The 14237-nt window shown below is 49.7% G+C and overlaps 1 protein-coding gene across 2 annotated transcripts in view; it reads left to right on the forward strand.

The window, feature by feature from the left end:
* The first annotated feature begins 2556 nt into the window (after positions 1-2556).
* ANXA6 (annexin A6) overlaps positions 2557-14237 on the forward strand; it is a 49227-nt gene continuing 37546 nt past the window's right edge. Inside the window, exons 1-2 of one of the 2 annotated variants that reach the window (XM_029943006.1) lie at positions 2557-2675; positions 12894-12937. In XM_029943006.1, the coding sequence (XP_029798866.1) occupies positions 12920-12937 (18 nt within the window). In that variant the 5' untranslated portion in view covers positions 2557-2675; positions 12894-12919. The remainder of the gene's footprint in view (positions 2676-12893; positions 12938-14237) is intronic. The other variant, XM_029943005.1, reaches the window with a different exon arrangement.

The raw sequence follows: 14237 nt of genomic DNA on the forward strand, positions 1-14237 counted from the left end.
CAATGAACAGCAGCTACTATTATGCTGTTTGAGGAGCCCCGCCTCCGTCCTCAGTGGGGCCAGCCTCTTTATAATCTGTCTAAGAAGGTATTGCTTCATCTACCAGAAGGCTGGTTAAAAAAAAAAAATCCAACCAGGTAAATTTGAAGATCTAGTTGGCTTTATTAAATAATTCATGAATTGGGCACTGTCCCATGTAGGAAGTAGAGGGGAGCCTGGAAGAGTTGCACAAAATAGGTTTTTATAGAAGGAGGGTGAGCAAGAAAGTTATTAGCAAAAGAAAAGGGGTGTCCCAGGCAAGGTGGCTTTCCCTTAAGGAGATTAGTAGTTATCTTCTCTTTCTTTGCAGAGGTGGGGGGGGGGGCAGGGGTGCTCAGTGGCAGATTCATTGGCACTGACTGAAAAGTTCCTGACCGATCCGTTAAGCCTACATTTCTGGGGGAAGTTGAAACAGATTAGGTATTAATCTCCAAGCCATGGCTTGTGAATTTAGCCTCGATGACACCATGTTGGGCCTGTGGTTTTGTTTTTAACAGATCTCATCATAAGGTAATTATTTTAATTTTTTCATAGTCTCCCACTAGATTCTATTCATCTTTCTGGCCAACATCACTCTCATCTGGGTGCCTAGGTTGGGTTCATCTGCTCTGGGCCAACATTGTGCCTTATAGTTTCCAGATTACAATCGTCCATGCTTTATTGTAACAATGACCTAACCATTTGTCTTCTGTGAGAGTGGACGCTCGCTCCGTGAGGGCAGGTCAGGGCCCCACTTCCTATTTGCTCCCTTCTGTCTCTCAGCTCAGTAGCTGGCATGCATCAGGTACTCAGTACATGTTGTTGGGGGAATGAATATGTTGGGGAGGAAAAAAATTCCTCTGCCCTCTGTCCTTCTAGCCAGACTAAGAATCAAATTGACATGAGACAGATTAACAGGAAAAAAAAATCAAATTTAGTTTCATATGTAAGGAGAAACCACACAGACATGGAAATCCCAAAGGCACTGAAACAACGTGACACTTACATGAGCTAAGGAGAGTGGTAGGGGTCTAAGGAAGACCATTAGGAAAGTGGGAGAAGATGTTTGGAAAATAAAGGTTTCCCTGTTATAAAAATAAGTTTCTTAAGCAAATTGTAATGTCTTGTTAAAAGTTCTCTTCTTGCTATAGGCTCTTTCCAATGTAAATTTAGGCAGTTGAGGGGGAGGTAAAGAGCTTTCCCTGAATCTCCTGGGTATGGATTGCTTTTAACTCAAAATAATCTCCATGCCAACGTGACCCATCTTGGAGCGGCCTGCCCTTGGCCCCTAAACATAGATGAAAGGACACACTTTTCAACCAAGTCTCCTTGTAGAAGTCTTAGAGGACTCTGAACTGGTGACAGATTGAGGACAGCCGTTGGAAAAAGCTTTGGTTATTCCTATCTTTCGGATGAGCAAATTGATATTCAAAGCAGTGAAGTGTCTTCTTGCGCATGCAAACTCAGCGGGTGAGTGGGTAATCCAGGGTTGCCATCTGCCCATCTTTTCACCCAAGCAGAACTTTTTTCTCTAAAAAAATTTTCTTACTGTTTATTTATTTTTAAGAGAGAGAGAGGTGGAGAGAGAGAGAAGGGGAGAGGCAGAGAGAGAGAGACAAAGACACAGAATCTGAAGCAGGCTGCAGGCTCTGAGCTGTCAGCACAGAGCCCCACGTAGAGCTTGAACCCACAAACTGTGGGACCGAACCCATGAACTATGGGATCATGACCTGAGCAAAAGTGGGATGCTTAATTGACTGACTACCCAGCCACTCCCATCAGAGCAGAACTTCTAAGTCGGGGTGGGGGGTAGGAGATACTACTGAATTTTACTGTAGACCACCTCCTCCAGGAAGTCTTTACAAATATTCTGTGGGACAACATTCTCAGTTTCCTCTGGATTCCCAAATAGCATATTGTTTTTTATATTCTAGAATATTCTACACATCCCTGGATTTTAACAGCTGGTCTCTTTGTGTTTCCTCTGAACTATGCATTCCCCAGAGTCAAGCTTGAATGTGTCCCTCTGGAGTCTCTGTGTCCAGGTTCGAATCCCAGCTCCACAACTTACTAGCTGTGCCACGTTGGTCAAAGACCTGGACATCTCCGGGCTCTCCTGCTCCGGAAAGTGGGTAAGTAATGTCACCGGTGTGATGGGGCTACTGAGGAATGTAATCTGATGAGGCAGATAAAGTGCTTGGCCTCAATTTTGTCAAGCCTCAATGATCTGTTTCTCAACAAAGCTTTGGCAAGTAGTTAGGAATTTGGGGGAGAAACGTCCAGATCAGGGAATCGGAAGCCCTGACTTCTGGCGCTGAGTGGCCTTGGCCATATCCCCTTACTTTCCCTAGGTCTTTGCGGGGTCTGAGCACTGACGTAGGCTCTCCTCCGGGCTGGGCCACTCCGGGCTGGTGACATTCTAAGATTCCAGGAGCGAATGAACTTGGGAGGTGGTGGTGGAGGAGAGGAGGCGGGGCGAGCCCGATTGGCCTCTGCGCGCCACGTGTCCGGCGGGGGAGCAGCCGCCCGCCGTCGTCCGGGCCCGCCCCGCGCCTCGGCTGCTGCTTCTGCTTGACTAACGGGCTCCCACCCTGCGAGCTCCGCGTCGCGTCCGCGCCTCCGCCTCCCAGCCCGCGACTGGAAGCCTCCGCCGCGCGGTGAGTGGTTTGTAGCCGGAGTGGGGATCGCATCCAGGGATCCCCCTCCTGGGGGCTGCGGGGTCGGGCAATAAACGCCCAGTCATTGCTGACCTGTGCCTCCCGCGAGCCGCCTAGGAGGGGTGCGGGCAGGTGGAGGGCGCGGGCAGGTGGGGAGCCTTGGGGGCTGGAACGTGAGGGCGCTGTAACCCGGGAGGGTCGCGGGCCGAACGTGCTTGGGGGAACGCAGTGGAGCAAATTTGGAGCCCTGACCTTAGAAGCAAAGGCGAAGGCGCTTTAGCTGGGGGAGGGGAGGGCCGGAGGGGAAAGGAGGGAGGGGGGAGGAGCGGGCGGACCTGCCGCGGGTGTGGTCCAGGGGCTGGGGTCACCCGGGCAGATATCGAGCCGGGCGCTGGCCGTGCTTTAGGAGGGGGCGGGGGCTGGAGAGACTTAGAAGACCTAGGCTTGGGGACGGCTGGACCGGGGTCTAAGGACCCGCAAGGAAGCGTGTGGCTAATGCCAAAAGAAGACTGAGGCTGCATACATCCAGCCTCTTGTGCAGCGGTTCCTCGGTGTTGTTGGGAAGAGGGCTCTGTGTGCAGACCGATGGGGGATTGACTTGTTCACACCCCAGGGTCCCGCCCGTCCCCTTTGAACCACCGCTGGCCTAAAGAGGACTTGGAGCTGGGCTCTAAGGACAGAGGCCCCACCCTTCTTTCTGCTCTCCGGAAGCCCGTTTTAGGCCTAACCAAAGCTCTTGGAGCTTCAGATAACTCCCAGAATACCAGCGTGGGACTGAATCCAATCCCAGCTCCACCGTCGACTTGCAGTGTGACCTTGAATCCATAGCTTTCCCTCTCTGAGCCTCAATGTCCTTTTCCATGGTCCAGAGCCGATAAACGCACACCCTCTTGGTGGAAATGATGGCTATCGTTAAAACTGATACATTTATCAGTTGCAAGGAATGATTACAAGTTTGGGAAGTCTTGATTACAGGCTTGGGAGGCCTGGCCCACCCCTGTAGGCCTTGTAAGGGGTAGGGGTGGGGGCAGAGGGCTTTTGTTAAGAGAATCCAGCCTTTGCTTCCTCCCGACCCTTCCTTTTCTCTACACCCCTTGGGTTTTCCTGATAATTCCAAATTTGGCCAAATAGCTCCCAGGCTGGTGAAAGGACTCTGGTTTCCTCCCTCTGCTCATTTCCCTCACTTACCCCCTCCTGCCCCACCCAAAGCACACCTTAATTTGCTAGCCCCACTGACCCGGGAGGGATACCCAGTCCTGCTTGGCCCTTCGGGTGAATGACCGCCCAGGTGCAGCTCCCACAGACCTTGCCCTTCCGGCTGGCAGGCCCTGTGCCATGCAAAGGGCACTGGCCTGGGAGTCATGGAAAGTAGGGTTACAGTTCCAGGTGCTGAGGGGTCCTGGGGCAAGGCCCTTCCCTCTCTGGGCCCCTTGGGTAACCATCCATATTGCAAAGGCTGCTGTACTGGCTGCCGCCTCCAGCGCAGGTGGTCAAGGATTCAACTGTTCTCAGACTCAGGATTCTGGGAGTTGGGTGGGGCCAGGGAGGGAGGCACAGGCCCACATCCCCCTCTGCAGCTGTGACAGTCACTCATCCATCTTCCTTTGCCTTCCACCCTTTGTTCCCAAGGCGCTGGCTGCTCAGATTCAGAAAATTTGCGGTTTCTGGGTAAGGGCCATAGCTCTTGCCGGGGACAGAATGTGGATACCAGTGTGCAAAGTAGGGGGGCTGTCCTTGGGAAGGGCAGGAGCCCACCTACTGGAGCTGACCCCTGGGACGGGGTGGGGGAGTTCTGCAGTGTTGGGAAGCTGCCAGCGTCTAGAGCATCTGCAGTGCAGCTGGGCTCCAGACCTGGCCCTGGCCTCTCAGTAGGTGGGGGCCCGGGCACATCTACCCTTCTTGGCCTCAGTTCCTTCCTCTGTAGAGGGTAAGAGATGTGTCCAGGGCATCCAGCTAGTAGAATGGGTGCAGGCCACACGACTCTTCATGTTGTATTTTTCTAGGACTTTCCGGGGAGGCCCAGTGGTATCACTTAGCCTCACCCCACCCAGCTTCTCCAAGGCACTTCCTGGGTGGGGACAAAGCACAGGATGTGGTCTGTACCCTGATTTCTGAGCATGCAAGTCCAGGACTTGTCCACACTCCCACCCCCAACCCCCCCACCTCCACAATGGAGGAGAGGGAGTGTTTGAGAGGGGGGACTTTATGCTTATAAACTTCTTGGCTTGGAATACAGCCACTGCATTTCCTTTCCTCCTGGGATGGAGACGCTCCCGCAGAGACTGGCTAGGGAGACATGACTGTCTCTGGGTTCTTTGAGTTTCAGATTCTCCATCTGCAAAACAAGGATGAGGTTGATACCCTCATGAGATTCTAAGACGGCAGGTGTTTGAGTGCCTGGTAAACTGTAGAGTGCTGTGCCCAGAGAAGCAAGTGCTACCTTTGTCATCTCAGGAGGGTGTGGTGCTCGAGAAGGCTGGTGGCCTGAGCCTCAGCTTCCTCATCTGTAAAACGGGTGTCCTGGTACATCCGAAATAATAATAAAATGGTAACCTGCATGATTTATTGAACGCGTCCAGCTTGCCAGGCCCTGACTGAACCCTTGATACGTTACACGCTGTTACCATGCCTATTTTGCAGATGTGGAAAGGCAGCCCTCAAAAATTTAGGGAAGAAATAGTACTAACATCGTGTTTCCTGGGGGTCAGGGCCCCTTTGAATCTCTAGGTGTGTCTTCTTTCTGGCCTCACCCTTTCTGTCCTGCTCTGAGCTGAGCACTATTTTTATCCTGTTTTGCATACGAGGCTAAGGACTTACCGAGGCCTTACAGCTCTCACAGAGCAGGTCAGGCTTCAGTCTCAGGCAGTGCATCTCCAACTTCCATCCCGTTAGACCCTACACATTGCTGTCTCTCACAAAAGCGACCTGAACTGGGGTTCAAACCCGGTCCCATCTGACACCAAACCTGGGACAGCCCGATGATCTCCTGGGGCCTTGCCCAACCCTGAGATCAATGGTTCTGGGTCAGGAGAGGGAAAGACACCGCTCTCTAAGAAACCCGAGTGCCTCGAGCCTGGGGGGGGGGGGGGGGGGGCAGGCACAGGGCCAGGGATGGCATTTCCCCTGGCCTCATCAAAGGCTAGCTCCCTGAGGACGGTGGGGCTGCTCCTGGTGTCTGAATGGCTAGGGGAGGGGCCATCATGACAAGGGCAAGGAAGGGTCATGATTTTATAGGCCAGAGGCCTCGGAAGTCAGGTGCACACATCCTGGGGGGCGCGAAGATGATTTTCTGGGGTACAGGAAGAAACCGACCTCTTCTTACATATGCCTTTAATCTCATGCTTACAAAATATATTTTTATCATACTCTGGTTTCTCTTCAGATCGTATAAATCTTTCGCCTTTTACAAAATATATTTTTCATGATGAATGCTCGGTTTTTGTCTCGCGTTACTGGTGGTAAATAGGATCAAAACTATTGCAGATTATTGTGCTAGATTGAGAGCTTTGTGTGGGTGGGAGATTCATCGGTCTCAATTTTTATTCTACCCCCGTCTTCCAACCAATGGACATGCTCAGTAAATATTTTTTGAAAAATGAGCCCCTGCTTAATCACTAAGTTTCTTTGTGACATTGGGCAAATTTTACTTAATCCCTCAAGTTTTTCCTCCCCTGGCTATATAATGAGGAATAAAGCACAGTTTGAAAACCACTAGGCTGGATGTCCTTTTCCTGAGTGACTTTCTACCCCCCCAGAGGATCACTAAAGAAAGGATTAAAACAACTCAGTGCATTTCACCCAATAATCCTTATGAGTCATACCTTATGATAAGGGGTGCCGCAAAGAAACAGATACAGTAATTTTTAAGAAACCGTAAAATCATGATTCAAAAGAAGATATAAAAATGATCATGTGCTTCAATTTTATTCTGCTAACTTAATGACTGGACACGCAGATGTTAAAACCAGCTTGAAAGAGAATCCATAGATTTTTTAAAGGAATTTTCAAATGGAGGCAAACTGGTTTTGCCAGCAGGAGAGGGAAATTAATTGAACCTTTATCAGATAGAATAGTATGAGCGTGTCTATAAGAATTATTTTACACATTACCACCATTTACCTACAAATTACCGAGCTGTAAAATAGCTCACAGACAGACTGGAATCCGATAACCTGGAGAGTTTGAAGTCAGTTTTTTCCTAGAATACCTTGGAGGCAAGCATCCGCCATCTACTTGAGGAATGGTAAATCCACAATGGTTGACCCAAGCCAGTCTACTATAGATGGTTTCTGAGTACTGTGGGGGATTGAAAGGAAAGAGAAATCCCACCTGGCTCCTGGAAGAGTTGAAAGAATCACCTAGGAAAGTTTTTAAAAATTACCAAAGCCTAGGCCTCACTCCAGAACCAATGAGTCAGAATCTCTGGGGATTGACTTTATGCTTTGGTAAATTAGAAAAACTCCCCAGGTGGGATTAATGAAGCCAGAATTGAAAAGCACTGGTTTTAGGGGCGCCTGGGTGGCTCAGTCAGTTCAGTGTCCGACTTAGGCACAAGTCATGATCTCACGGTTCGTGGGTTTGAGCCCCACTTTGGGCTCTGTGCTGACAACTCAGAGCCTGGAGCTTGCTTCAGATTCTGTGTCTCCCTCTCTTTTTGACCCTCCCCTGCTTGCTCTGTCTCTCAAAAATAAATAAGAAACACTAAAAATTAACAAAAAAAAAAAAAGCACTGGTTTTGATACTAGAAGACTAGATAGAAAATGTTGGTAGAAGGAGTTGTGGGCTTCGTGGGGAAGGGGTAGGGTGGTGGGTGAAGAAGAGAGAGGGGAAGGCAAATACATCAGGAGGCATGTTGGGAGCCTTGAATGCTGGGATAAGACAGCCTGCATTGAAGGAGCTCCCCAGGGATAAGTGGGCAAAGAGTGACATGGCCCAAATTAGAGTCCCAGGCTTTTCCTGCGGCACAGAGGTCTGGCTGAGTTTTTGTGTGGCCTTCCCTGTTGTTTTTTATTATTCTCACATTTACTCGCCCCCACACACCTGGTTTCACGCCCTCATGCTCAGCATTGCCTCCCTCCCTAAAACTCTCTCTATTCCTCCAAACCACGCAAGATACCTTTTGAGGACAGAAATGTTTTTTCTTATGCTGGTCTGTCTCCTCCATCTGCTTTGTTCCCTTGAAGTCCAGACCCTGAGCGTGCACATCAGCCCGAACCCCTAACACCCGTGTTTCCCTGTATATACCGAACACAAATGCAACAGAAAAGGACAAGGTAAAAAAAAAAATTAGAAAGTTGTAATATTTTTGTCCTGCACCCTGATGGTTTGTTGTGTACCCCACTTTGGAGACTCTACTACCAGTGACCTTGATAACGGAAGCCACCACAAATCACACATTTAGTGTGTTCCTGGCCATGCTGAGTATTTTATCCACCTTCGTTTATAGAATTTTCACTAAAAACCATATGAGATTAAGCATTTCCCAGATGCAGAAATTGAGTTAGAGAGAAATGACAGAACTTGCTCTCCTAGGTCATAAGTTAGGAATTTTCTGGAATGTCTGGATTTGAACTCAGGCCGTGACTGCAAAACCTACATTCTTTTTTTTTTTTTTTTTAATTTTGATTTATTTTAGAGAGACGGTGTGAGCAAGGGAGGTCAGAGAGAGGGGGAGACACAAAATCCAAAGCACGCTCCAGGCTCTGAGCTAGCTGTCAGCACAGAGCCTGACGTGGGGCTCGAACTCATGACCCATGAGATCATTACCTGAGCCAAAGTCGGATGCTTAACCGACTGAGCCACCCAGGCACCCCTGAAGCCTTTATTCTTGATTACAATGCCATTCTGCCTCCATTGTAAATGTTCGGTTTTATTGTAATAAAAGCTACCATTTATTGAGACTTTACTCTGTAATAGGCGCTGTGATTAGGCCTCTTCACCCACTATTTCCTTTATTTGTCAGTACTTGGAGATAAGTTTTATGTGCATTCTGCAGATATGGACACTGAGATTCAACTAAGGTCCTTTACCTAAATCACACGCTGGTGGCAGAGCTGTGACTCCCAGCGAGGTCCTGCCTCAAAGCCCATGCCTCTTGCATGATTTGGACAAGACCCTTCTTCTGTCCAGTTTGTGGTTTCCCCAGTCTTGCACTTGGGCAGTGGTAAGCTGTAAGTCCTGCCAGCTCTGGCGTGTTCTCCACTCCACAGCATTCCTCCTGGAATCAGTCGGAGCTCCCAAAGGGTAAGGAAGGAGACTTGATTGCTTGCAGACTAAAGGACTAAGGCAGGGGGTAGCCAGAGTAGCACAAATTCACTAGGAGATTCTCCCCTGAATAGGTTTTTTTAAAAAAATGGGGAGGGCACCTGGGTGGCTCAGTCGGTTAAGCGTCCGACTTTGGCTCAGGTCATGATCTCACGGTCTATGAGTTCGAGCCCCACATCGGGCTCTGTGCTGACAGCTCAGAGCCTGGAGCCTGCTTTGGATCCTGTGTCTTTCTCTCTCTCTGCCCCTCCCCAGCTTGTGCTCTGTGTCTCTCAATAATTATTTAATTATTAAATAATAATTAAACAATAATATTATGTTATATTATTACATACTTGTTATATAATATTTAATAATTAAATAATAATTAAACTAATTTTTTTAAAGAGAGAGAGGCATGCACACACAGAGCGGGGGAGAGGCAGAGAGAGAGAGAGGAAGGGGAAGAATCCCCAAGCAGGCTCTGCACAGTCAGCACAGAGCCTGCCTGACACAGGGCTCGCCCTCACAAACTGTGAGCCACAATCAAGAGTCAGATGCTTAAACGACTGAGCCACTCAGGTGCCTGGAATGGATTTCTGGAATGATCAGCCACGATGAACCCTGTTGCATATCCAGGTCAGAAGAGGTTCAGGGTTCCTGGGAGGAGAGGGGCACAGGTCTAGCGTGGCCATCCTTGCCAGTCTTGTGAGGCTATTTCAGCCAGGATGATAAAACTAACTAGTATATTGGGTAGGGGGGAGGCTTAGGGATAGAGAAAGAATCCTGTGACCCGGGAGAGAACCCCCTGAATCTAGAATCTAGAATCTAGATTTTGCTGTGAAAATAATATTCTAATTTTGCTGTGACAATTCATGGTTGAAGTCTATAAAAACCTTTTTCATCCAGTCTGGATTTTCCCAAAGAGTGCTATTATCCCCATTTAATAGATGAAGAAACTGAGGTCCAGAGAGGAACCTGACTTGTCTGAGGTTACAGACAGATTGGGAATCAGACCTGGGTCTTTTTCTTTGGCCTCTCTTAATATCCCATTGCAGCCAGGGTCCACAATTGTGTAGGGACTTATGACCTGGAGGCACAGATATTGGCTATTGTCTGTGCCTTGGCAAGTCACTTACCCTCCCTGAAATGCCTTTATCTCGTCTAGAAAAATGAGGGGCCTGAAGTAGGGGGTGGCTAAGAGCCCCGTGGGATTCTGAAACATTGTATATAACCCATTTATTCAGCCAGTTTGAGAGGTACCGTTTCTGGGTTGCTCTGGGAGGGGTCACAGACCCTTGTAAAGCCAGGGTAAGTGGCGCCTCTGTGGTTAGGTCCAGAGCTTCCCTGAGCCTACAGAGGGGGGGCTGTTGGAGATTCAAACACCCCCCCCCCCCCCCGCACCATCCCCGAACTGCAATCTCCACATCTACTTCTGGAAGAAGCTTGCTTTCTGTGTATACACAAGACGTGTACTCACATGAAACACAAACTGCTCTCTGAGCTGAGGATATTTTCCCAAAGACTTGGAGGCCCTTCCTCTCAGCCATCTCTCCTTGGAAAGGGCTCGCGTCCAGATGGGCCTGGGCTTCAGCCAGCAACTGAAGTTTCCAGCAACAAGGCCAAAGGAAAATGCTTCCAGACTGGAGGTGCAGGTGACGGGCCTTAGCCCTCCCTGCCTCAGCAGACCTCCCAGGCCTCTTTGAGTCGGTTTCCATGCTGGCCTTGGGGATCCCTCACCCCCTGCCTGCACCATGGCCCAGGCCCGGGGAAACCCCAGAGCTGGCTCCCTGCCAGGCCCTGGGGTAGATGTGGGCCCCCCTCCCCCGCCGGGGGTGGGGGTGGGTTCCATTTCCTGGTAAGAGTTGCATGTTTGTACCAAGGGGCCCCTGGTTGTCAGGGAAACTGCAGGCTTTCCTCAGGCCCTGCTGGGGTTGCAGACAGATCTGTGTCCTCTTCTGTTCAGCCCTGGCCTCGCCTTCTGTCTGTCAACTGCAGCCTGGGGGACTCATGGTCAGGCCCTGGAGACACAGGCAAACGCGACAAAGCCCCGTCAGAACTTCCCACCAGTGCAGTGAATACCTGGCCTCCTGTGCTCTGCCCTGGACTTAAATTAATGTCTCCTCCTCCAGCAGTCACACAAGGGAGCCAAGGGAAAGCCCCCGTTTTGTACTTGAGATGATCTTGAACTCAGAGATGAGCAATATGCCGAAGGGCGCGTAGCTAAGAAGTGACAATCCAGTTCTGGCCATCTGACTCCAAAGCCTGTGTTCTCTCTATTGTGTCACTCTGTCACCGGTGCCCCAGAAAGAGAACAGGATTATGGACTGAGGTCAAGGGCTGACTTTCCTTAAGTGTTTTATTTTGGTTTTTTTTGTTTGGGTGTTTTGTTTTGTTTTGTTTTGTTTTGTTTTGTTGTTGGTGGTGGGCTCTGTGGAGAACTGGAAAGCACTGAGCTAAAATACCCTGGTTTCTGCTCTTCTAGTTCAGCTCCTTGTAGGAGCTGATCGAGGTTATTATTCCCACTTTTAAAAAGTAATACTTTTAAAAACGGGCGCCTGAGTGACTCAGTTGGTTGAGCGTCCGACTTCAGTTCAGGTCATCATCTCACTGTTTATGAGTTTAAGCCCCGCGTCGGGCTCTGGGCTGACAGCTCAAAGCCTGAAGCTTGCTTTGGATTCTCTGTCTCCCTCTCTCTTCCTGCCCCTCCCCTGCTCGCACTGTTTCTTTCTCAAAAATAAATAAATATTTTTTTAAAAAACCTTTAAAAACTAATACACAGACATGGCTTAAAAAGACCCAGTTGTACGGTCCTGGAATGGAACGCACCGGCCCTTCCTTCTCCTCTTGCCCCCAGAAAATTGCCTCACTCCCATCTCAGCCTTCCTGCTGAGGGCCATTGGCCTCATCCTCCTTCTCTTCCCATTTCCAAACCAGTTACAGCCCCTTTTCATTTCACTTTTAGGTAAGACATTTTTGTTCCTTATTTCTTCACTCTAGACCCTGTCTCCTACACCCCCTTTGACCAGATCATGTGTCCTGTTTGTCCTGTCAGTGAAAATCCTCAGTGCTGGTCCGCTGCCCCCACTCTCTGCTGCCACCTTAGCCACCCTGGATCCCTTGACCACACTGCCCCCAGGGGTCCACATGGTTCATGCCATCCTCTGATCACCCAGCCTGGGCTTGTACCCCTTGTCACTCTCTCCTGACCAAGAGTTGTCTTTTCTTCTTACTTTTTGCCATATGCATCTGTGATTCTTCCCCATTACGGAGTAAGCCACAGAAATGCAGAGCTTTAAAAAATCTCTTGTATTGATTGCTGTATCATTAGCACCTAGAGTAGTGCCTAATCAGAGGAGATGCTAAAGAAATGCTCATTGGCTTCCACAGGAGCGATAGCCTTGCAGGTATTTGCAACAGGTGGCCCAGAGCCCTTTGAGTACTCTCCTCTGCAGTCCATCAAGCCCTGGTCTCTGGAACCATTCTTGGTGACATAGACATAGAGTGTGCGTGGTGCAGATAGCGTGGACTCTGGAATCTGGACTTTGTTCCGTTCATTTTTGAGCTGTGTGACTTGGGTAAATGATGCAGCAACCTCCCTGACTCCCCATCCTCCATTTCTTCCTCTGTGGAAAGGGAGACTCTGGCGCTGACAAGGATCGCTGTGAGGGTTCAGTGGGATATGTGGGCAAGTAGCCTGCACAGCCTGGAGGAGTCATGCTGTCAGTGGTCGCGCCCTGTCTCCATCTGGGTTCCCAGTCTCTTTCCCATCCTGGTGTGAGTGTCTGGACACAGGCTAGTCTGTTCATTGTCTTCTGAAAAATAAATCTGGCCCTGAGACAGATCTGGGGATAATTTAACCGAAAGGGCTGGAGGCAGCTGGGAAATAGTAGGGGAGGCCTACCTTCCCTTGGGAGGAAACTGGGGGAAAGAATGGAGGGGACCAGATCTCATGGGTTTCTTTCTTCTCCACAGTGTTATCTGCTGCAGAACCTGATACCATGGCCAAACCAGCACAGGTAAGGCGTCTTTCCTGTCCTGAAGGCCTTTCCTGGGCTCCTGGAGTCACTAGGCCCGCTCTGCAGATCCCTGGTACCTTCATCTCAAAAGGAGCAGGAGAGGTTCTCAGGCTTTGCTTGCTCCTGTTACAAGTCACATCCTTTTTAGTTGCAAGTGACCAGTGACAACATACAACATCCTAAGCAGAAAGATGTGTATTGGCTTATATGACTGAAAAGCCCAGGGCTTCAGGTTTGGCTGGATCCAGGGACCCAAGTGATATTGTCAGGATTCTGCTTCTGTGAACTGGACATCCTCTGGGTGGCTTCATTCTTGGGCTGTTCTTCCCGGATTTGGTGCTCTAGACACCAGCTATTCTAGGCTTCCATTCTGCTTCCTGGGCAGCCTGGAAGAAACAACCTAATTTATTCCCAGTGATTCCAGGAAAAGTCCTAGGTTTGATTCTCATTGGCTAAGCCAATGGTAACTTGGATTCAGGTGGTAGAGTTGGTCCTACCTGAATGACATGGCTCAAGTGGTTCCCCAGGGAGATGGCTACTGGATAGGCAAAAGCATTAGAAGGTTCTCTCTGCTCTGGAGGTGGAAGTGTCCCTTGTCACCTGCGCCTGGGATTAAGTTTCTTTGGCTTGGGAGACCCCAGTCTTTCATGTTGCACGACCACTTTGCTGGGCAGTAGCTGAGGGGTGGTGGAGCTTTTCCTCCTGGTTGGGGCCAGGATTGGGCTTTGTCCTTGGGCAGGGCTAGGTGTCATTCTGTGCTGCACTTCACCTGAGAGTGACCCTGGTTGGCCAGCCTTAGAGAAGGAGCTAGGGCCACTGCAACAATGGGCCCAGGAAGGGAGAATAAAACCAAGGGGCACCTGGGTGGCTCAGCAGGTTAAGCATCTGACTCTTGACTTTGGCTCAGGTGATGAGCTCACAATTTGTGAGATCGAGCTCCGTGTCGGATTCTGCACTGACAGCACGGAGCCTGCTTGGGATGCTCTCTCCCTTTCTCTCTGCCCTTGCCCCACTCACACATGGATGGGTGCTCTCTCTCAAAATAAATAAACATTTAAAAATCCACAAGGGACACCTGGCTTGGCCCCTTTTGCTCCTCACTTCAGTCTTAGAGCTATTGGCCATAACCTTAATACAGGAGCTGTGTGATCTTGGGGGGCTTGTGACCCTCTCTGGGCCTCAGTTTTCATGACTTGCCACTCAGTGAACAAGGGCCTTAAGGGTATCTGTTCACACTTTTTGAGGAGCACAGTGTATTAAGTGATACAGCATCCGTGTTCAGAGGGTCCCAGCCGTGGCC

The sequence above is a fragment of the Suricata suricatta genome, chromosome 6 (assembly GCF_006229205.1).
Source record: "Suricata suricatta isolate VVHF042 chromosome 6, meerkat_22Aug2017_6uvM2_HiC, whole genome shotgun sequence".
Lineage (NCBI taxonomy): Eukaryota > Metazoa > Chordata > Mammalia > Carnivora > Herpestidae > Suricata > Suricata suricatta.